Genomic DNA, 22,202 nt, shown 5'->3' with positions numbered 1-22,202 from the left:
GTTAACCGCCCCGCAGTCGCCGTTTAAACCTGAAGAGCGAACCCGAGCCCTCGGCACCGCCTTTCAGCCCTCCTATTGGCTCTGAGGACGAGCGTCTTCCACATCTACATTCTGATTGGTGCTCATTTTCGCTTCGCCTTCTCCCACAGGCGGGAGGAAGCCCGGGATTTGAGGCGTGGATTCGGAAATTCTCCAACCTCCCCTTGGACTGGTTCGTTACCCGGAACTGTGTTTGCGTCGCCTGCAGGCGCACAGGTAGGGAAGGAGGGGACTCTCTAACCTTCGTTAACGGCTAGTTGGCTGGGTTTTGGCAGGGGCGACCTTAGCGTTTAGTCCGCCTCAATGGACGGCGTCTCCACCCTTCCCAACTCCGGACCCCGGTGTGTGTGTGGGGGGGGGGGGGGGGTGACGTCGGAAGAGGAGGCTCCCGGAGCTCGCCTGGCCCCCATTTCCAGCGATCCCTCTCTTCAGAAGGTTTACCTGCGGTCTGACCCACGCAGGTTCTGTTTAAAAACACAGACGCGCATTGAGACCTTTCTGTGGCTCACAAGGCTGTCCGACCCATTGCTGTGTCTCCTGTCCCTACCGACGTTACTCTGCACCTGTGCTCCAGCCGCAGTGACCTCCTTGCTAGAACAGCACTCGCGGTTTTCCTCTGGAATGCTCTGGTCTACTCCCTGCCCATATCTTAATTTTTAAGAACATTTTTTTTTTTTTTTGGTTATGTACCCGCTTTGAGGATCGCTGAGGATGAGACCTAGAAAAGAAAATGCATAGAGGTCCCCACGACTCAATATTCTGATCACTGCCCTGCAACATAGCTAAACAATTTGTCCTCCACGTCTGAGCGTTCTGTATCCCATTTCACACAAACAGGCAGGTGCTGGTTGACAAATTTATATCATTTCTTAAATTCAAGATTCAGTGAGAGGGAGAGGATAATATTTCATCCTTTTTCTCCAAACACTTTTACCCCTTAGTCTCAGGGCCTTTGCACGACCTCTAAGTCACTTTGGATTTGTTGGGAGGAAGAAAAAGGAATAAACAAGATGGCAGATGGTGGGTTGTAAAGTTTTGAATGACCCTATGCGTAGATTTCCACTATCAACACTACTTTAGTGCCACACATTCTATTCTTGCCTCATAAGCAAATATTCCTTGTTCTAGTTTGGTCATCTCACACCTGTATGACTTTTTGACATCAAATCTCTGCAATCAATGTGTCTTAGAAACAAGAGCACTGTCATTTTTCTTAGCTACTGCTTTGATCATTCAACATGCTCCTTATCTTCACCGCCAATTATTTTCTTGTTATCTTTTATGACAAAGTTTGGTCTTTGAAAACCTTTAATCCATAACAATCTGAAGGATCTATCTCCTGTCACGTTTCAAGTGGTATCTTTTGTTCAACACAATCCTTGTTTTTTGGTGGATCACTTCATGCTCCAACTTTGCCTAGATCTGATTTAATAATCTTCATGATTCTCTGAAATCCATTGAACCCACGTCAAAAATCTTAACCAAGGCCATCTAAAATAAAGTATATGGAAGAAAATTCTATTCTTGAAAACCAAACTGCATCCTTAAAAACATCAAGGAAACTTCAAACACACACACAAAATTGTATATAAGGAAGCCCCATGAACTTAGTGCCTAGTTCCAATAATTAATTCATGATCAATCTTGTTGCTTCTATATCACTATCCACATAACTCCTTTTGTATTATTTTGAAGCAAATATCAGGCATCTGAAATCTATTAATGTATTACAGTATGATTTCTTTAAAAAAGACCTTTTTAAAAGCATAACCACAATACTATTATCACACCTAAAATATCTAAGGTATTTCCTTAGTATTATCAAATAGCCAGTGTTAGATTTTCGACTTGTCTCATTTTTTTTCTTTACTTTGTTTTCTGAACCAGGATCCAATCAAGTAGATTGGTTGATCTTTTAAGTTTCTTTTAAAAAAGTTCCTCCTCCACTTTCTTGTGCAGTTTGTTGAAGGAACCATGTTGTTGGTCCTACGGAGTTTCCCATAATCTGGATTATGCTGATTAATGCAGTTTAATATGGTTTCCTTACCTTCTGGTTGTAACACAGCTCTCTTTCAGATGCTTTCCCTGCTTAGGTTTAGCTGTCTATTAACCCAGCAGCATCGTTATCTTTGCACTGAAATATTACTTTCAACTGGCTATACTGCCATGCTTAAGTTAATCCCCTTTATGATATGTTTGCTTACCTCACCCCTTTGTTGACATTTTCAAACTCCTTCAATTCTAGCCCTCTCTTTTCTGACTCATTATCTCCTGTCTCTGACATTTGCAGTTTGTCCTTCTTTTAATCTTGGAAATACAGAGAACACTGGCCTAAAGAACAGCAAAATGAAAACAGCCGTTTGGATGCTGCGGCCCCTCTTCTGCCAGCCTACTTGCCCAGCTTCTCGACTCTGTTCTCATTGCTGTTGTGCCGCCCTCATCAATATGTTCAAACTGTACTCTCAGATGTTGCTAATGATCTTCTTAACGGTCGTCTCCAGTTTTGCACAGTTCCCATTCTTTTTTATTTTTTTGAGATTGATAATTTATTCAGTAAATATTTATTGAACACTGTTAACCTTAAAACTGTCAGTTATTTTGCCAGCCAAGATGTGTTTATTTGGGAATAGCAGGGGATTGCTAACTCGGGACATGCTAAGGTATAGCAAAATGATGGGCGAGTACAGAGAACAAAGGAAAGGTATGTTCTTTTATAAACAAAAGGAGGAAGTTGGGAGGGGCTGTTCTAAGCAAAATGTTTATTGGAGTACACTGGGAATTTGAAGTATTGTGGATTTTCATTGGCTGAGTTGTGACAGTCTCTCATTGGCTAGGCTGTTGCCAGGCATCTATATAGGAAAAGCCTCCTTGCTCTTTCCGGGGTAGTCAAGTATAAACTGCTTTTTGGTGGGAATGCAAGACACAACTCTTCTTATTGGGGATCTACAACTGACAGGGAGTAGTGGTGGGACATGAGACCTTCCTGTTGTGGCCTCTTAGCTCCATTTTAAATGAGGTATCCTTTATTCGGTTTCACAATACCTATGTTAGGTACTGTGCTATGTGTCTTAGTGATTTGATGATGAATAAAAAATGCCCCCCCTCCCTTATGAAGCTTCCAGTTGGACTGAAGAAAATGACATTTATCAAACAATCACAAATTATTGTAAAATTACAACTGTGTTCAGTGCTAAGGAGAAGCAAATGGTCTAATAAAAGCATCTAAAATGGGGAGATTTAACATAGTGCCACTGAACAAAGAGCTAATGGATGAGTAGGGGAAATGTGGAGGGGAGAGATCGGGTGAAAGATTTCTAGGCCTAGAAAAAAGCATTTGCAAAGGCCTTTTGGGGGTGGAAGCTTGGTACATTCAAGAAATTGAAAAAAGACAAACAAAAAGACAGGGTAGAGATGAGACTGGAGAAGTAGGCAAGGGCCAGATTATGTAGGTCATGTAGGCCAAGATAAAGAATTCGATCTTTATCCTAAAAACTATGGAAACTCACTAAAATGAAGATTGGGATGTGCTATGTAACATACTCAGGTGTGCATTTGTAATGTTATCTTGGCTGCATTGAGGAGAATGCATTTGAGGGGGACAAGATTATGTGAAATCCAAATTGGAGGCAGTTGTGGTATTCTAGGCAGTAGATGGTGGTGGCTTAGGCTAGGATGTTAATAGCCAGAGATAGCAAGAAGAGGACAGATAGATTTAGTGGATAAAACCCTAAATGACATGACCATGAATTGGCTAGGGTTGATATATGAAAGAGGTCATGGATTATTTGTAGGTTTCTAAGTTTTGCAACTGGATGCCATTTTCTGAGATAGGGAATACTGGAAGAAGACTATATTTTGAGAGAGTTAGATTTGGGGCATGGTGAATTTGAGATGCCCTTAAGACATCCAGGTAGGGGTAAAATCAGGCAGAAATCTGAGTGAAGAAGTTAAATGCAAGGTATGGCCTTATGATATTTGTGTGTAGGTGGATAGTTATTTAAATAATGGATGAGAATGAGATCTTCCAGGACAGAATATAGAATGAAAAGCAAAGGCAGCCTACTCTCTTCTTGAAACTCATCTGGTAAACTCTTTGAGACTACTACCCTGTCATGATTCTCCTCTTACCTCTCGTCTTCTGCCTCTCAACTGTTGCTCATTTCCAAAGTATTGTCCTTTTTTTCCCCCTTGCAGAGTTTAATAGTTTTTGTTTTTTTAAGATTTATTTCTTTATTTGAGAGAGAGACAGAGAGTGAGGGGGGGCAGATGGAGAAGGAGAGAATCTGAAGCAGACTCCCCACTGAGTGCAGAGGCTGGTGTGGGGCTCAATCTCACAACCATGAGATCATGACCAGAGCTGAAATCAAGAGTCGGATGCTTAACTGACTGAGCCACCCAGGTGCCCCGAGAGCTTAATAGTTTTATTGCTTCCACTACTCATTTTATGTGAGATAATTTTAAAATCTTTATTTCCAACTCTTACCTCTTTCCTGGTTTCTAAAATTTATCTTAGCTGTGTACTAAGATTTCTACATGAATATCTTTTCCTTCTCAAATATAACATAACTAAAATACTATTCATCATTTCCCTCTGGATTCACTCTTATGATATCCATATTCCTTTCAGTGGTATCATTTCCCCAGGCTTCCAACACTTAAGAAATGATCATTTTTTACTCTTTCTCATCCCCATATATCTTACAGGTATTAAGTTCTGCCATTTATTTCTTTTTAAAGCCTCATCTCTCTCACTTCCATTTCCTTTTTACAACTAATCACTAGTTCAGCCCTAATTATTTCATTTTCAGATTCCTTCAGTAACACATTGAATGATATGGAAGGATATGGCATAGTAGTTAAGAGTGTAGGCTCTGAGGTCATATTATCTGGGCTCAAATTCTGACTCTTCCACTCCCTAGTTTTGTGCCTTGGGCAAGTTATATAGCCTTTCTTTGATTCGATTTTCTCACTTTTAAAATGAGATGATAATCTGACTTCCTTCATATGGTTGTTATGAAAATTAAATGGGGAAATGCATCTTAGCATAGTGTCTACCAAGTAATAATTGGCTGCATTATAAATAGTGTATAGTGCAGTTGATTCTTGAACAACATAGATTTAGACTGTACAGGCCAACTGATAACGTAGGGTTTTTAAAAATATAAATATAGTACTGTAAATATATATTCTCTTATGATTTTCTTAGTATTTTCTTTTCTCTAGCTTACTGTATTGTAAGACTACAGCATATAATACATGTAACATTCAAAGTATGTGTTAATCAATGGTTTATGTTATCAGTAAGGCTTATGTTCAACAGTAGGCTATTACTAGTTAAGGTTTTGGGGAATCAAAAGTTAACATGCAGATTTGCGACTGTGTGGGAAGTTGGTGCCCCTAGCCCCCGTGTTGTTGAAGAGTCAATTGTATGTGGTTTACGCATATGTTCTACTCTGTAGCTTGTCTTTCACCCCCTTAATAGGGTCTTTCACCAAGCAAAAGTTTTACATTTTGATTAAGTCCATTTTGTCAACTTTCCCTTTTATGGATCATACATTTAGTCTCCAGTCTAAAAACTCTTTTCTTAGCCCTAGAGCCCAAATATATTTTTTAAAGTTTTACAGTTTTACATTTCATATTTAAATCTGTGATCCATTCTGAGTTAATTTTTGTATTAAGTGTAAGACTTAGGTTGAATTTTGTTTTTCCTATGAATGTTCATTTATTCCAGTATCATTTGTTGAAAAGGTTTCCTTCATTGAATTGCTTTGGTCCTTTTGTCAAAAATCAGTTGGACATAATGATGTTAGTCTATTTCTGGCATCTCTGTTCTGTTTTATTGATCTGTGTGTCTGTCCCTCCACCATTATCTCACAGTTTTCATTCCTATAAATATGTGAAAAGTCTTGAAATCAGGTTCCTCCTGCCTTATTATTTTTTAAAATTGTTCTAGCTGGCTATTCTAGTTTGTTTGCCTTTTTATATAAATTTTATAATAGTCTAGTCTATAGCTATAAGAAATCTTTCTGAAATTTTGATAGGAAATGTGCTAAATCTGTATATCATAATGGGAAGAATTGACATTTGTACTATTTTGAATCTTTGAATCTATGAATATGGTATGTTTTCATTTTGTTTAGATCTTCTTTGATATCTTTCATCAGTGTTTTGTTGTTTTCAGCAAATAAGCCTTGACTGTGTTTTGTTAGATTTACAACTTAGTATTTCATTTTTTTTATGCAGTGATGCATGGTATTATGTTTTATATTTTGATATTCACATATTCATTGTTAGTGTTCAGAAATATAACAGTTTTTTATGTATTTATCCTGTATCTGCAGCCTTGCTGAATTCGCTTATTAGTTCTTATTTATTTATTTATTTATTTAGGTAGATTCTTTGGGAATTTCTACATGAACAATCATATTCTCTGCCAATAGGGACAGTTTTATTTCTTATTTTCCAATCTGTAGTCCATTTACTTCCTTTTCTTGTGTTATTGCACTGTGTAGAACTTCCAGCATTATATTTGTTAAGAGTGGTGAAAGAAAATAAATATCCTTGCCTTGTTCCCAATCTTAAGGTGAGAGCATTTAGTTTTTCACCATTAAGCATAATGTTATCTGCAAGGTTGTGTGTGTGTGTGTGTGTGTGTGTACACTCTTTATTAAGCTGAAGAAGGTCCCCTCTAGTTTTATTTTTCTGAGAGTTTATTTTTTTTAATCATGAATGGGTTTTGAATTTTATTAAATGCTTTTTCTGAATTGATTGGTATTATATGATTTTTTCTTCCTTAACCTGTTAATATGGTAGATTATATTGATTTTTGAATGTTGAACCAGTCTTGCTTCCCAGAATAAACCCCACTTGGTCATGGTGCATAATTCTTTTTATATACTACTGGATTCTATTTGCTAATATCTGTTAGAGGGGTTTTTTTGCATTTCTGTGCATGTGAGGTAGTGGTCAATAATTTCTTTTTATTTTATTTCATTTTTTAGCTAAGTATAGTTAGCATACAATGTAACATTAGTTTTAGGTGTACAACATATGATTTGACAAGTCTGTAATGGTTTTCTTTTCTATACCGTTTTTTGTCTGGTTTTAATATCAGAGTAATACTGGCCTCATAGAATAAGATGTGAAGGACTTTCTCTTTAATTTTTTGGAACAGTTTGTGAAAGATTGGTGGTAAGGCTTGTTTAAATAGTTACAAACTATTAAAATAATTTCCTGTTGGGTGAGTTGAAGTAGTCTGTAATTTTTGAGAAATTGGTCCTTTTTGTCTAAGTTGTCAAATTTATTTGTATAGAGTAGTTCATAGTATTACCTTATTATCTTTTTTATGTCAGCAAGGTCTGCAGTGATATCTCATGCTTCATTCCTGATACTGGAAATATAGTTCTTCTCTATTTTATCAGTCTTACTAGAGGTTTCTAAAATTTGTAGACCTTAATCAGCTTTTTTTTCCCCCCAGTTGTTTTTCTGTTTTCATTTTCATTGATTTTTTTCTCTTATTATTTCCTTCCTTCTGCTTAGGGTTTAATTTGCCCTTGTTTTCCTAGGTCCTTGAGATGGGAGCTTAGAATATTAATATATAACTTTCCCTCTTTTCAGATGTATGTGTTTAGTGTTTTAAAGGGATCTATAAAAGGAGCACTGCATTAGCTCCTTTCTACAGATTTTGACATATTTTAATTTTCGTTCAATTCAATGCATTTAAAAATTTTTCCCTTGAAACGTCCTCTTTGATCTACGGATTATTTACTTATTTATTTGATCTATGGATTATTAAGAATTGTTTAGTTTTTGAGTGTAGATTTTCTCAGTATCTTTTTGTTACAAGTTTCTGGTTTGATTCCATTGTCATTGGAGGATGCACTTTGAGCTCAAGTTTTTTAAATTTGTTTAGATTTGTTTGTGGCCCAGATGTGGCATACCTTGGTATATGTTCTCTGTGCACCTGCGTTCTTATTGGTTGAAGTGTTCTGTAAATGTCAGTTGGATCCTTTCGGTTGATTGTGGTGTTGCTAAATTTTTTGCCTAGTTGTTTTATCCGTTTTTGAGAGAAAGATGTTGAAATCTTTAGCTACAATTGTGGCTTTGTCTATTCCTTCAATTCTGTTAGTTTTTTGTTTGACGTATGCTCTGTATAGTTTGATGTAGAGCTCTATAAGCTCTTAGCCAGCCGCCTTGGTCCTCCCAGACTGTCAGTTTCGTCTCTTCGACTCAGGCACACTTCTACAGCCTGTGAACTCTTCAGGTATAAGCTGGGGCAGTCATAGAGCTCACCTCATTTATTTTCCATGCCTCAGGAATCGGTGACCTACATTGCCTCATATCCAATGCCTTGGGACCCATGTATTGTCATCTATTCATTTTTTAATTTGCTTTAGGCAGGAGGGTAAATCTGGCCCCTGTTAAACCACTTTGACCAAAATCAGAAGAACTGTGTAAATATAATTTAATAGAACTAAAAGTCAGCAGGTGGGTCAGATAACGTCCAGTTTGTGCTGGGCAGCTCAGGTCTCATGGTAACTTGGTGTCCCATGGTCAAGTGTTTAGTTTCTACTGAGGCCTAGTAGCAGGCCAAGAGCTAGTCTAAACAGGAGAGCAGTTATCTGCAGAGGATGGCCAGGCCTTGCTCCAAAATTCTAAGGGCCTGTGCTGCAGTTGAGCTATACGTGCCTGCCAGGGGCTCCAAACAGCATCCCTGTCTGCCACTGCCACCTTCTATGCCATTGGATGTGCTGATTGGATGGCCGTGGGGCAGAGCAGCTTGTACGGCAGCCTGGAACTGTTGCAGGGCCTTCTCTTTTCTGGGCCTCGCTCATATCTGGCAGCTTTTTGGTTACTCAGCAAATGGGCAAGATTAGTACACCCAAATGAGGAATATGTTGCCTCCCAAATCCAAGACACGCACAAGCCAATATACCTCGTTTTGTGTTGTAGGAGGGGCCTGATAAAACAGTGAACTTATCCTTCACCTTGGAAGGGATATCTCAACATGTCTCATGTCACTGAACCCCTAGAAATTTCACTGAGGTAGAAGGCTCCTGAATTTTTGTTGGACTTATTCCTTCTGACATGCAAATGTTTTACCAATATGTCTGGAATACTTGCTTCTGCTTGCTCTCTAGGACCATTTAGCATTATGTTGTCACTGTAATAGGACCAGTGTGATATCTCTTGGAGGGGAAAGGCAATAAAGATCCCCTAGAAACTAAATTGACACAGGGCTGGAGAGTTGTTTTACCAAAGAGGTAGGACAGTAAAGATGTATTTCTGGCCTTGCCAGTTGAAATCAAACTGCTTCTGGTGGGTGTGTAGACAGGTATGGAGAAAAAAATGTTTGCCAGATCAATAGCTACACCCCAGGTACCAGGGGATGTGTTAATTTCCTCAGGCAATCAAACCACATCTGGTACAGCAGCTGCAGTTGGAGTCACCACCTGATTAAAATTATAATAAACCACAGCCATTATCCAAGTCCATCTGTCATCTGCACAGGCCAATTAGGAGAGTTGAATGGGGACATGGTGGGAATCACTGCCTCTGCATCCTTCGCGTCCTCGATATTGGCACTAATCTCTGCAGTCCTCCTGAGAATTACTTTTGGTTTACCATTTTCCTAGGTAGAGCCATTTTTAATGGCTTCTGTTTGACCTTTCCTGCCATAATAGCTTTCACTCCATAGTCAGGGAACGAATGAAGGGCTTCTGCCAGCTAAGTATGTCTATTCCAAGTATGCATTTTGAAATTTTAAAAGTAAACACTTCTGCCAGCTAAGTATGTCTATTCCAAGTATGCATTTTGAAGTTGTAAAAGTAAACACAGGAAGGTTCAGGGACCCACTGGACCCACTATGAGATGTAGCTGAGCTAAAACTCCATTGATCACCTTCCTAAGCCCCTACTCTGACTGGTGGGCCACAGTCATGTTTTGGGTCTCTTGGAATTTGTGTCAACTCAGGGCCAGTTTCTAGTAATCCCTGAAAGGTTTGAATATTTCCTTTTCCCCAGTGCACAGTTCCCCTGGTAAATGGCCATAGGTCCCTTTGGGCAAGGCTGGGAGGAATATTAACCAAAATAAGAGAAAGACAGGTACCATAGGATTTCACTCATATATGGAATTTAAGAAACAAAACAAACTTGCAAAGGAAAAGAAGAGAAACAAACCATGGAACAGACTCTTAACTAGAAAAACAACTGATGGTTAGCAGAGGGGAGCTGAGTGGGGGATGGGTAAAATAGGTGATGGGGATTATAGAGTACACTTACCATGATGAAAAAATGCAATACAATGCAGTACAAAATAAAATATAAAAAATTAAATTAAGAAAGAAAGCTAAGCTTAAGCCTAGGATGTCAGTTCTAAACCTTACATATTTTCAGATTAACAGTGAGAGATTATCAGAGCTCTTCAGAAATCTAAATTTCCATAATGATAGTTACCGAGAAAACCATTAGCCATCACTCTCCTCAGTGCTGTGCGCGTTGCCCTCTCCCCTCTGCCTAGGTAACACCATTTCTCAAACTTCTGTAACTACACAGAGAATTTTTTTCTCTCTCAGATAAGTGGTCAGAAATGGAACGTGTTGATACCTGCTCCTATTTGTAAGACCAGATACTCATCCCAGGGCTGTTAAGGGGTTGTCATCAGATGCTTTGGAACATAGGCCATGTCTAATCCAGATCTCAGAGGCTTCCTCTCACTCTTGGCTGCCCCTTGACCCCAGGGCTGACCACTTCAGTGCCTTGATCCGGGAGCGATTCGAACATCTCCCTGGGCTTTGCATCTGTGCTCCTTGTCAACAGGCTTTAGAAGGCTTTACCTGGCTGCCGAAGGGGAGGCTTTAGAAGGCTTCTCTTGCACGTTTATTTGAGAGCAAAGGGGATTTGTATTATCACCTTCACTTCTCTGCCTGTTAAATGCGGTTGTTGATGGTCCATGTTCGCATCAGCGCCATTGGAACTCTTACCCAACTAGATCTTAGCCATGTCCTAGAATTCCTTGGCTGTATAGCTGACTCTTGAACAACACGAGTTTGAACTGCACCTACATGCAGACTCTTTTCAATAAGCATACCTATCGTACCGTAAATGGATTTTGTCTTCCTTATGTTTGTCTTAATAACATTTCCTTTTCTCTACCTTTACTGTAAGAATACAGTAAATAGTGCATATGATGCACAAAATGTATTAAGCAACTATTTATATTATCAGTAAGGCTTTCAGTCAGTGGTAGGCTATTAGTAGTTAAGTTTGGGGTAGTCCACGTTATATGCATATTTCCCACTGTTAGTGGGTTGGTGCCACTAACCTCCACGGTGTTCAAGGGCCAGCTTGCTAATCATAATCATAAGCATCTAATGAACATATTCTTGTAGTAGACACTATTCTAAACCATTTACAGGAATCATCACATTTCATTGTCACAAAATCCCCATGAGGTTAGTATAGTTATTTTTTAATTAACTCAATTACAAGTATGAATTTATACTATAGTTAGTGTAATTATTTTCCTTTTTTTTAAAGGTTTATTTTATTTATCTGAGAGAGAGGAAGAGAGAGAGGGAACAGGAGCAGGGTAGGAGGGCGGAGGGAGAGGGAGAGGGAGATGCGGTCTCCCTGCTTAGCAGATCCTATCTTTTTCAAGCAAGAGTCTCTGGTGATTGATTGCCAGCCCATGGCTGCAAAAAAGACCTGGCTGAAATCCTGAAACTGCTATTTTTTTAACCACATTTTAAGAGTGGATATTCTTAATATTCTCTTTGAAAGAAGGGAGACAGCAAGATGAATCATTATTCTCACCTCACAAATCAGAAACGTAGAGATGGGGGCTGCTCTTGCACTTATATAAACGTTTGTAACTCAGTGATTATCAGACCATCCAAACTTTCTTATGCAACCAAAAGCTTCCAGAGGAGCTGCTTTAAATTTATAGAACTTGGCTGTCCAGAGACTAAACAGTTTTGATTCTTAAATGGTCTCTGTGCCCTAGGGCAGAACGTGTTGTTTGTAATAATAGGAACAATTTGTGGCCCAGAAGTCCTCCCCTTCGGCAGCCAGGTAAGCATAGGAGAAGAAACTATCGTTAATATGACCCCTGCTGCACCCCAGTTTCAGTGGGAAGAGGCATATTATTAGTTAGAAAAGTCCCTGTCAAGAAAGAAAGGTCAGGCAGTACAGGCAGGGATACAAAACAGAGGTTGCTGTAGTGTCACCCAGTGAGACCCCGGAAGGTGAGCAGCGCACAGCGTGCCATTATATATGCCAGAAGCACAGCATTTAAGACTTGTGCCCCTCTGTGACCAGTCTTTCTCTGACTTGGATGCTCTCATGCAGCCACTCATTGTGGGAGGAGTTGAAGAGCTGAATTTTGTCTCTCCCAAAATAGGGAGATTTGAAAGACCCAGGGTCAGGCCTTTGGGAAAGCAAAAAGGAAGTTGGTGGAATTGACTCAGCATTCAAAATGCTGGAAGCTGTGCCTGACTCTGGGCTTGCTCTGGGAATAGAGTCCTTTCTAATAATCCTGAACTAGCCTTTTTATGCCTTCTAGAAGAAAGTATGCGTGCCTAAGAGTTTGGCATCGAGAAAGGCACTTGGAAATTCCCAGAAAATCACAAAAGGAGGGGGAGATCCTGGAGACGGGGGAAGAGATACAAGGAGAACACGCCCAGAACAATTCAATTGAAATCTTTTTAGGGATTTACACAATCCTTTGGATATTTCTTCAGTTTTTGGTCATGCTTCCTTGTAGAACTCTAGATCTCACCTTGTTAGGATAAATCAGAACTCTGTTGATTTCCTGGCTGCTCACTCATCTGAGAGAAGCCAGTCTGTTCTGCACCTGAGTCCCTGACTTCAAAGGCCATTCTAGAAGAAACTGTTCTTGACCTTATGGCTTACTCCCAGATGAGACAAATACAGGCCTCAGAGATAGTTTGACTTTAGCAGGCCACTCCTACACTAGCCCCGCCGCCAGGTTTGTCTTCCTGCCATGGCAGGGCCCCAGCTGCAGCCCCTGGGCTATGGCCCTCTTTGGACAGCTGACCTCTGAGGGTAGTCTGCTGCCTGAGTCATCCGCCACCTACTCAGGCTTCGGGGGTGTGTGTGGCTCCCGAGATTCTCACATACCGAAATCTTCCATTATCTTACCTCAGTTATGTTCTTGTGCTTTGGCATTACAGGAACATGTAAGACAGAACATTCTGTTCACTTTTGCTTGGGGAAATAGAAATAATGAATTTCATTCAGTTACGTTGCACAGTGGTGGGTCCACCTTTCGCCAGTATAACTCTGTAACAAATTTGTGTGAACCTGGGTCAATGTTCTCTATAAGCTGTGCATCACACCTGGGTTTTCTTTGGTAGATGAGAACAGACGGAAGTGACAGCTAGGGGACTTCACTCCCCTCTTCTCCAGCCTGACTTGTCAATGTCCCAGCAGCCTGTAGAGGGAAGCCCTGAATGAGCGATGAGTGTTAAGGAGGGCACTTGCGTTGAGCACTAGGTGTTATATATAAGTGATGGATCACTAAATTCTACTCCTGAAACCAATTTTACACCATATGTTAACTAACTAGAATTTGAATACAAATTCAGAAAAGAAAAAAAGGAAGTGCATATGAGCATATACTCTGACTCAGTCCTGGAAATTGGTCGAGAACTGCTGTTTGGGGGTGGCTGACAGGAGCCTCCCATCCTGTACTCATCACTCCAAAATGTGATGGGCAATAACCAGGGCGAGGGGCTGGAAGGCAGTAGGCTGGGGCACTGGAACAGGGCTTCAGGGAAGGGCCTCAGGGCAAAGCCCTCTCTGCCTTGGAGACTGAGAGCCTGCTGACTCCATCTAAGAAATGCCTCGGGAAAGGGGGTCACGCAGAAAGCTTTCGGAGGAGTCCTTTTTTTTTTTAAATAATGATTTTTTATTATGTTAGTCACCATACAGTACATCCTTAGTTTTTGATGTAGTGTTCCATGATTCATTATTTGCATATAACACCCAGTGCACCATGCAATATGTGCCCTCCTTAATACCCATCACCAGCCTATCCTAATCCCCCCCCACCCCGCCCGAAGCCCTCAGTTTGTTTCCCAGAGTCCATAGTCTCTCGTGGTTCATTCCCCCTTCTGTTTACCCCCCTTCATTCTTCCCTTCCTTCTCCTACCGATCTTCCTGCTATTTCTTATGTTCCATAAATGAGTGAAACCATATGATAATTGCCTTTCTCTGCTTGACTTATATCACTTAGCATAATCTCCAGTCCCATCCATGTTGCTGCAAATGTGGGTAATCGTTCTATCTGATGGCTGAGTAATACTCCATTGTATATATGGACCACATCTTCTTTATCCATTCGTCTGTTGAAGGGCATCTCGGCTCCTTCCACAATTTAGCTATTGTGGACAATGCTGCTATGAACACTAAGGTGCATATTCTCCTCACTACGTCTGTATCTTTGGGGTAAATACCCAGTAGTGCAATTGCTGGATCATAGGGTAGCTCTATTTTTAACTTTTTAAGGGACCTCCACACTGTTTTCCAAAGTGGCTGAACCAACTTGCATTCCCACCAACAGTGTAAGAGGGATCCCCTTTCTTTAGGAGGAGTCCCAGTGAAGAAGTCCTCTGTTACTCCTGGCCTCCCCACAGTCGATCCCCTGTCAACTATGTTAGGTGATTTAAGGTCTTAAGCAGCACCTGTGGTAGGAGCTGAACTAACGAGAAGGGGTGACCCAGAATCCATTTCTGACCCCAAATTCCTGTTCCTTACTTCTGTCATTGGTCAGACACGATCCCTGAACTGACAGCTGAGAGGACGCAGATCAGGATCTCCCTTTGCTTTGACGCTCTGGTGAAATTTCAGTTCCGTCCTGTCTCTTAGGCATAAAAGAAAGACATGGGGCTCTGTGGCTTCTATGCCCAACTCACTGACTCATTTGAGAAAATGGTACCTTCCAGGCTGCCCACAGCTAGAAAGTCTGGAGGACAGTTAAAGGAGGGAAGTGGGGCTAGGTCAGGAGGCTGATTTGGGTTGAGTATGGGGGAGGGGGCAAGGGTTTCTGGGGTGAGACCCAGGCCTGCAGGGCAGTGTGGTGGGGTGGGTCCAGCCGCTCGGGGGAACGTGGGTCTGAGGCAGGCCTAGGTGGACTGCAGGCCAGGAGAGCTAGTCAGCCAGACCCTATGTCCCCTGCAGGCCTGGGAGTGAGGCAGGTTTGCCATCATGTGCAGAAAAAACGGTCACGGAGAAGAAATGGGACTGGACATCCATGACACACTTCCTTCTTCCTGCCTGTGTGGGAGCTCGGAGGGAGCCCTGTAATACAGCAAGTCTCCGTCTTCTCACGGCCTCACCTGGAACCAGATGATCCCACTCTCGGGTGGGCTCCTTGCAGAGCAGGGCCAGGGGAAGTGCTTGTTGGAGGTTGGCAGAACTGATGGAAGAGGGTATTGCTGAATGCAGAGACTATCTATGGGTTCGGGGTGGTGGGGTCAGAGGTGGGTTCTGTTTTTATTTTCTTTTCCCTGCATTCCCTGCCCTTTCACTGTCCTCCTGCAGGGGCAAGGTGAGCCCAAGCTTGGGCTGGCTACAAAGGAGCCGAATGTGGCCTCAAGTCCATTACCTTCTCCTCCGTGTACAGACATAGGGCTTGGGTACAGGGAGAACCCCTGGGCAGGGCAGGAGCAGGACAGCATGTCCTCCAATCTCCCATGGAGGAAGGGGCAGCAGGGTGGAAAGGCTTTGAATGGGGGCCAGAGGAGGGGAGAAGGTGCAGACTCTCAGCCCCACGAGGGGGGAGGACTGGGAACCTGTTTCCAAGGCCTCAGATAGAGACGGGGGAGGAAAGAATGGCTACAGAGCACATCCTCTCTATCTGTGGGAAGGAGAGGTGGCCACAGGTGTCCAAGGTCTGTCTGGGGCCCACACTAAGATCCTCAGATGAGAGGTGTTGAAGGGCTAAGCAGCTGGCCAAAGCTTCTGGCTGAGTCTGGAAGGCAGAGTCGGGTGTTAACCTTTGTAAAGGGATTTACCAGGGGACCAGCTCCAGAACCTCCCGCCATCTCTGGGCCTCAGCTACTAGGAGGGGAAGACAGGTCCGGTGATAAAGGCGCACTTTCCACAATAACAAATCACAACTTCATATATACCGTGTGAACGATGATGGTTGTTACAAACGTGGACTTGTGGTATATGCACAGAAGTATTCTGGTATGGAGGCACGGCACACGTTCGCAGTTGTTCTCAGATTTGGAAGCACAAAGGGAGTTTTATGTACTTCGTAGGAGTTTGGTGTGTTTGCACAGTTTCTGTTACGTCGACTCCCAGTAGAATATTGTTCAAAGTTGCCCGGATGAACACAGGAGAGAGACACGTTGCACGAAGTTTGGAATTCGCTGCAGATTTTCATCCCTGGTTGCCCAGATCATAGTGCAAGAGCATCTTCCCAGCCAGAACATGGGGTGCTTCGCTTCCAAGCATAAGCTTGGTTCTCCCGACTCAGACCCTCAGGACTTCTGTCCATGGATTGGTGCCTGTGTCTGACACGTTCCAAATGCAAGACTCACGAATGTGGTCCCTGTGGGAATTACTTCCCAGACCGTGGCTCATAAGTCTTATAGATCCCAGCCAGGCTTGTGGGACACCCTAGTTTTAGTGGGACTTAGTTTGTGAATGTTGTCTCTGCCAGGCAGAGAGAGATTCTTTTTTTATTTATTTATTTTTAATGGAGACAGACTTTTTCTTACCTGTTCTCCCTTCCTCTCTCCCCACAGTCATCTCCAGCCCTGGGAACCCTTCTCCAGATTGTAAAGAGAAGGAAAGAGCATGGGAGAGAGGAAAGATAATGGCCCACCTGATCAAACAGATACACACCTTATTCCCTGGGGGAAAACAGTTCCTTTCCAAGTGCCCTTGGACTTCAACTGGAAGATGAGGTCAATTCTTTTAAACCTATGTGGTTGTTCAGAGAATTCAAAGGAATCAAGTGCTCTATATGCCCAAAGAACCTTTGACACCAAGTAGGGTCTTCCAGGCCATGATTCATATGTGAATTTCTTTTCTTCCTTTTCTTTCTTTTTTCTTTTTTCTTTTTAAAGATTTTGTTTATTTATGAGACAGAGAGGGAGAGGGAAAGCATGTGTTGGGGGGAAGGCCAGAGGGAGAGGGATAAGCAGACTCCCCTGGCAAGCAGGGAACCTGACCCAGGGCTTGATCCCAGGTCCTGGAGACAGTGACCCAAGCCGAACACAGATGCCTGACCGACTGAGCCACCCATGCGCCCCTCCATATGTGAATTTCTTAAGTCCCAACAATTACATCTGATGTACCTCTGGCAGTCCTTGTTTCCACCTGAGAGGTCCCAGAGGCACAGAGAAGTGAATAACTTGTTTCAGATCACATAGCAGGGAGGTAGCACCCTGAATCTTCCATCCCAGATGTGCAGGGAAAGGATCACATTGGGGTAGCCTGTTTCTGGCTCTGGGAATGAGCACACTCAAGATAAATGGGCCCCACAGTCACTCTTTCCCCCACAGTGGGAATCGGCCATGATCAATGCCTGTCCGTTCTCTGTGGTGACCACCAACTGCAAGGTAGGCAAGGAATGTCATCCTGTGAACTGTGAATTAGGGGCTGTCCGTACAGGGGCACTGCTCCCTTGTGCCTCTCGGGTTAACCACGCCAACAACGCATTCATGTCTTCATCAGCTGGTTTTGATTATCTGATAGGTGCAAGGCATCTTTCTAGGTGCTGAGGAGAAAGCAGTGAACACAATCCAGGAAAGTCCTGCATTCATGGCACATTCGTCCTTGAGAAGGGAAAGAGACAAGACACATAAGTAAGGAAAAGCCTGCGAGTGACAAACTGGGTTAAGCATGTGCGAGAAAACTGGAAAGGGACGTGGCCAGCGTGGTCAGAGAGTTTTGCACACACATGCAGATATTTCCTGTTTGCCCATGAGCACATCGGCAGGCCTCACTAATCGAATGACACTTAGTAGATGAAAGAGGAAGGTACAACTGCGTGGCGCTGTCTGGAGGGAGTGAGGCAAAGGCAGAGAACTGATGGGAAAACTCATTTCCAGGCCTCCCTGCTCCTTCCCCCCGATCACACCCCATTTCTAGTGACTAATCCAAATATGGCTTCCTCTCGCCCCATCACCCCCAGTGTAAGTCTCTCCCACTATAATCATTTCTGGTCTTTGTCTCCCTTGGACAAATTAATGAATAAAGCTCAAGGGAAACAGATCATCTAAACCTCTTACCCCCCTGTCTTGAACTGTCCCATCCATCTCTCGGAGGGCTGCTACACTGGCCCGTCGGACCATATCTGGAGCGTCAGGCTCTGGTCCTGGTGACCCACTTTGGGAGGGGTGTAGTACGCTGGAGGTCATGCTGAGGCCAGTGTCCAGGATGGTCATACCTGAAAGGGACTGAGCAACTCCCTCACAGATGCTCAGTGACCCCAGGTTTGTCGTATGTGAAAGGCTGTCCTGTGGATGTGGGGTTAGACAGGCTCTTTGTAGGCCAACTTCCAGAACTACAAGTGAAGTGAAGAGGGACTAGCAAGAGAGATTCTCTGCCAGCATTAGCTAGTACCTTATACTAGACCTAATAAAATGAAATGGGGTGTCTGGAGGAATACAAATGCACACAGGGTGTACCCTCTCCTGGGAACATTGTAGAGAGGATCCAGGCGGCTTCATCTGAAATTTATGGTTCTGTGATCTAGTGGGATGCCCGAGGGCAGGTGATGGGAATAAATAAAGCTGGAGCCTCCCTCTGGGACTGTCTCAGGAATGGGCGCGAGGATGTTCCAGTTGCTTCTGCTGGGCATATTCACAATGCTCTTCATGGATGAAGGTAAAGCCTGGTGAGGGAGGCGGTGATGGGTGGTGAGAGGCTATGTGGGGAGGAAAGGGAGGTGGCTTCTAACCTTGACTTTTTGGGCTGCTGTAAAATGGCTTAAGGAGATTTTTTTTCTTTTTCTCTTTTCAGGAGACAGAGTCCTGACATCGAAATGTATGTTGTAGTTGGTTTGCAATTTTTGCATAAATAATGCCACAATGAGAGGGGACATTTCTGATTTTTTCAAACATTGTCTCTCTACCCTCCCTGACTATATTCTACTCTCCTCACTCACTGCTCTTGCGGTTTTTTTCTGCCTCCAGCCTTGGGTGAATGGGGGAGGAGGCTTGAATCCTTGTGGTCATAGCTGTCACCCACTCAAGGGAGTAAGGACCCCTGGCAGAAGTTGGGAAGGGTATTTAACTTTCTTCTTGTGAGGTCTACACCTCTACAGTGTAAATGTTGATATTGGGGTAGGCTTCTGAAGCAGACTTAACTTTCCCTAGAGCTCTGCTTTCAATCTTTCCTCTCTTTATTTAGTGGTTCGGTTTTGCTATCAGTGTGCCCACTTTAATGGATATAAATGCCTCACTGGCTTGAAAAAGTGCTGGAAGTTCAATCTAACAGTTCACAACAGGAGTTGTTCCATAGATCACTACTACTATAGTGATCGAGTAACAGGTAAGTGTGGGTTATAGAGAGACACAAAACATTACCAATGGTGCCCACCAACCCTGGAGTTAAGGTGTGGAGGGAAACTGGGACCATGGGAAAGTCTGGGGAAAGTGAAATTCTCCATAAACTACCTGGGGTGGAGCCTGTGTGGGAGGCAGATGTCTTTTGTCTGGTCCTACATAGACCTAGATGAGATTTAGGCACAGCTTTGGGGCTCATTCCCATCCACAGAAACCCAATGAGGTTCTGGAGAGATGTTATTGCTAGGAAGATGGTATGATTAAGCAAGGAGATCACATTTGCTTTTTTTCTCTCTTTAGGGAGATCTCTGTATCGTTACACAGAACTGTCTTGTAAACCTTGTGAAGAGGGAATGCAACAAGTATACCATGACTTACTGAAAGAAACATTGTGCTGCAGTCATGCTGACATGTGTAATAATGGCCACATAAATTTAGATACTACAATTATATTTGGAAGAGGGATCGATAACATGACTGATGTGATAATAGAAGGCTAAACATGTGCTTAAGATTTTGAACCATATAGGAACACACATCTTATTAAATCATACTTTCCCCTCCCCCTAAAATAGACAGAGTATAGGGGCACCTGACTGGCTCAGTCTGAAGAGCAGGGACTCTTGATCTCACGATTGTGATTCAAGCCCCATGTTGGGTGTAGAGATTTCTTAAATAAACTTAAAAAGAAAAGAAAAAGAGATAGTATAAAAGGAAATAGACCATAAAGTAGAAGAGATACACACAAATGCACACACACCATAAAACAATATAACAGCATTGACTAAACATATCAGCCAAAGATTTTAGTTTAGTATAACATTGCAATATCCAACTCTGTGATGATTTAGAAATATGACCAAGTCAAAACAATTCAAAATGTGTAAATATAAATGAACGGGAAAAATATGTATTAAAAACTCATATGGATTTTGAGCCTATTTATGGGCTCAGAATCATTGAAAGAGATAATATACTTTACGTTATCAAAGCCACTAATCTACAATAAAGATGTAAATTATTAAAACAGGCAGCCAATACCACAGCAACAACTTTTCTTAACAGCTCTCCTATAGAAATTATAAGAGATGATGAGAAAAAGAAATGCATGCTAATCACCAGATCATGTGGATAAATAATTAGCAAGGGGATTAAAGACATATACAACATGATTATTAAGGTTTATTCTCATAAACCTATATCTAATTCTGAACCCAGATAATAGAGAACACAGCTTTTCAAATGCACATGGAACATTCACAAAGATTAGTCACATATTAGCCCTGTGGAGGATTGAGTTGATTTACATCTGAAATGTAAAAGGTCCATATTTTTCTCAGTCCATGTTTGGAATTTTGGCCAGGATAAAAACCTTTAAAGTGTGAAACTCTCCTGGTGCTTCCCAGCATCATTTTATTTACTGATATAAATAAACTATTTTCCAACCTGGCTTGATCACATGGTCGGAGACATTATAATCCCACCCCTCCCCACCAACCACATGCACTGTCATTAAGAACTTCTGTTTAAAATAGTCCTGAAGCTGAGATTCCTCACACAGATTTTGATTGTGCAGTGCAGTGACAGAGAGCAGTCTGTATGTAAATGAGGACTCTGGGAGCTTGTGCATGGAATGTCTCTTGGATTTCCCCCAATTTTTGTCTGCACTCTCCTTTTGCTGCACTGTATTCTTTGTCTTTAAATAAAAGCTCTATTCAATATGCACTATAAGTATGTTCCTAGAGAATAAGTGTGTTCTGTGAAGTCTGATGAGGTGTTCCAGATATCTAAATTTGGGAAATCTTTGCAAACCCTCAAAGAAACACTTGATAAATTCTGAGAAATAGAAATAATATAAGCAATATTCACTTACCACATGCAATAAAGTAGAAGTTAAAAACAAGACCAAAAAAGTGCCACCACCTGGAAATATAGAAAGGTGTTATCAAGGAGCTCTTAATAGGAAAATCTAGGACCAAAAAAAAGCAGAATTTCTTAGCAGAAAACATTACATATCAAAAGTTATGGAATACAGCTATAGCATTTATCAGAGGAAAATTCATAGCATTAAATACACATAAAATTTAAAAAGTGGTAAACACTCAACTCAAAATAGCAGACCAAGAACAAAGTAAGCAGAAAAAAGGAAAGAACTAGCAATAAGTAAAAGCAGATATCTCAGAAGTAGTGTATTCACTCCATATGGCCATCATTCATTCTGTGACTGTGTACCATAGACTTAGTGGCTTAAACACATTATCTCACAGTTTCTATAGGTCAGAAGTCCAGAGCTTAGCTGGGTCCTCATCTCAGAATCTCACAAGACTGCAATCAAGGGGTAGACCAAGCCATGTTCTCATTTGAAAGCAATTTAGGAAGAATTCACTTCTAAACTCTTTTGGCCTGTTGGTAGAATTAATCTCTGTAGTAGTATAACTGAGGTTCTTCTTTTCTTTCCAGCTCTTGGCTGGGGCCTCTTTCAGCTCCAAAAGGCCATTCATTCATAGTCCTCTACCACGTAGCTATCCCCATAGTCAATTTACAACATCACTGCTTCTTCAAGGCCAGTGGGAGAGTGTCTCTCCTGTTTGCTAAGATCCAGTCTTACATAATGTAA

The 22,202-nt window shown here is 42.0% G+C and overlaps 1 protein-coding gene across 8 annotated transcripts; it reads left to right on the top strand.

Annotated features, from left to right (window-relative positions):
- The first annotated feature begins 118 nt into the window (after positions 1 to 118).
- LOC130544537 (prostate and testis expressed protein 13-like) lies at positions 119 to 21,643 on the top strand. 8 transcript variants are annotated; one of them, XR_008960896.1, is made up of 5 exons: positions 119 to 255; positions 16,817 to 18,905; positions 19,041 to 19,064; positions 19,431 to 19,571; positions 19,886 to 21,643. XR_008960896.1 is itself a non-coding variant. In XM_057316722.1 (4 exons), the coding sequence occupies exons 1-4, from the start codon at positions 18,842 to 18,844 to the stop codon at positions 20,083 to 20,085; spliced, it is 429 nt and encodes a 142-aa protein (XP_057172705.1). In that variant the 5' UTR covers positions 18,354 to 18,841; the 3' UTR covers positions 20,086 to 21,643. The 8 variants fall into 8 exon arrangements, 1 of the variants encoding a protein (XP_057172705.1); XR_008960894.1 differs by having other exon boundaries at positions 19,431 to 21,643; XR_008960895.1 differs by having other exon boundaries at positions 19,041 to 19,571.
- Positions 21,644 to 22,202: the final 559 nt, after the last annotated feature.

The sequence above is a fragment of the Ursus arctos genome, unplaced genomic scaffold (assembly GCF_023065955.2).
Source record: "Ursus arctos isolate Adak ecotype North America unplaced genomic scaffold, UrsArc2.0 scaffold_22, whole genome shotgun sequence".
Taxonomy (NCBI): domain Eukaryota; kingdom Metazoa; phylum Chordata; class Mammalia; order Carnivora; family Ursidae; genus Ursus; species Ursus arctos.
Note: the sequence above shows the minus strand (reverse complement) of the source record. Positions and strands in the feature narration are given on the sequence as shown.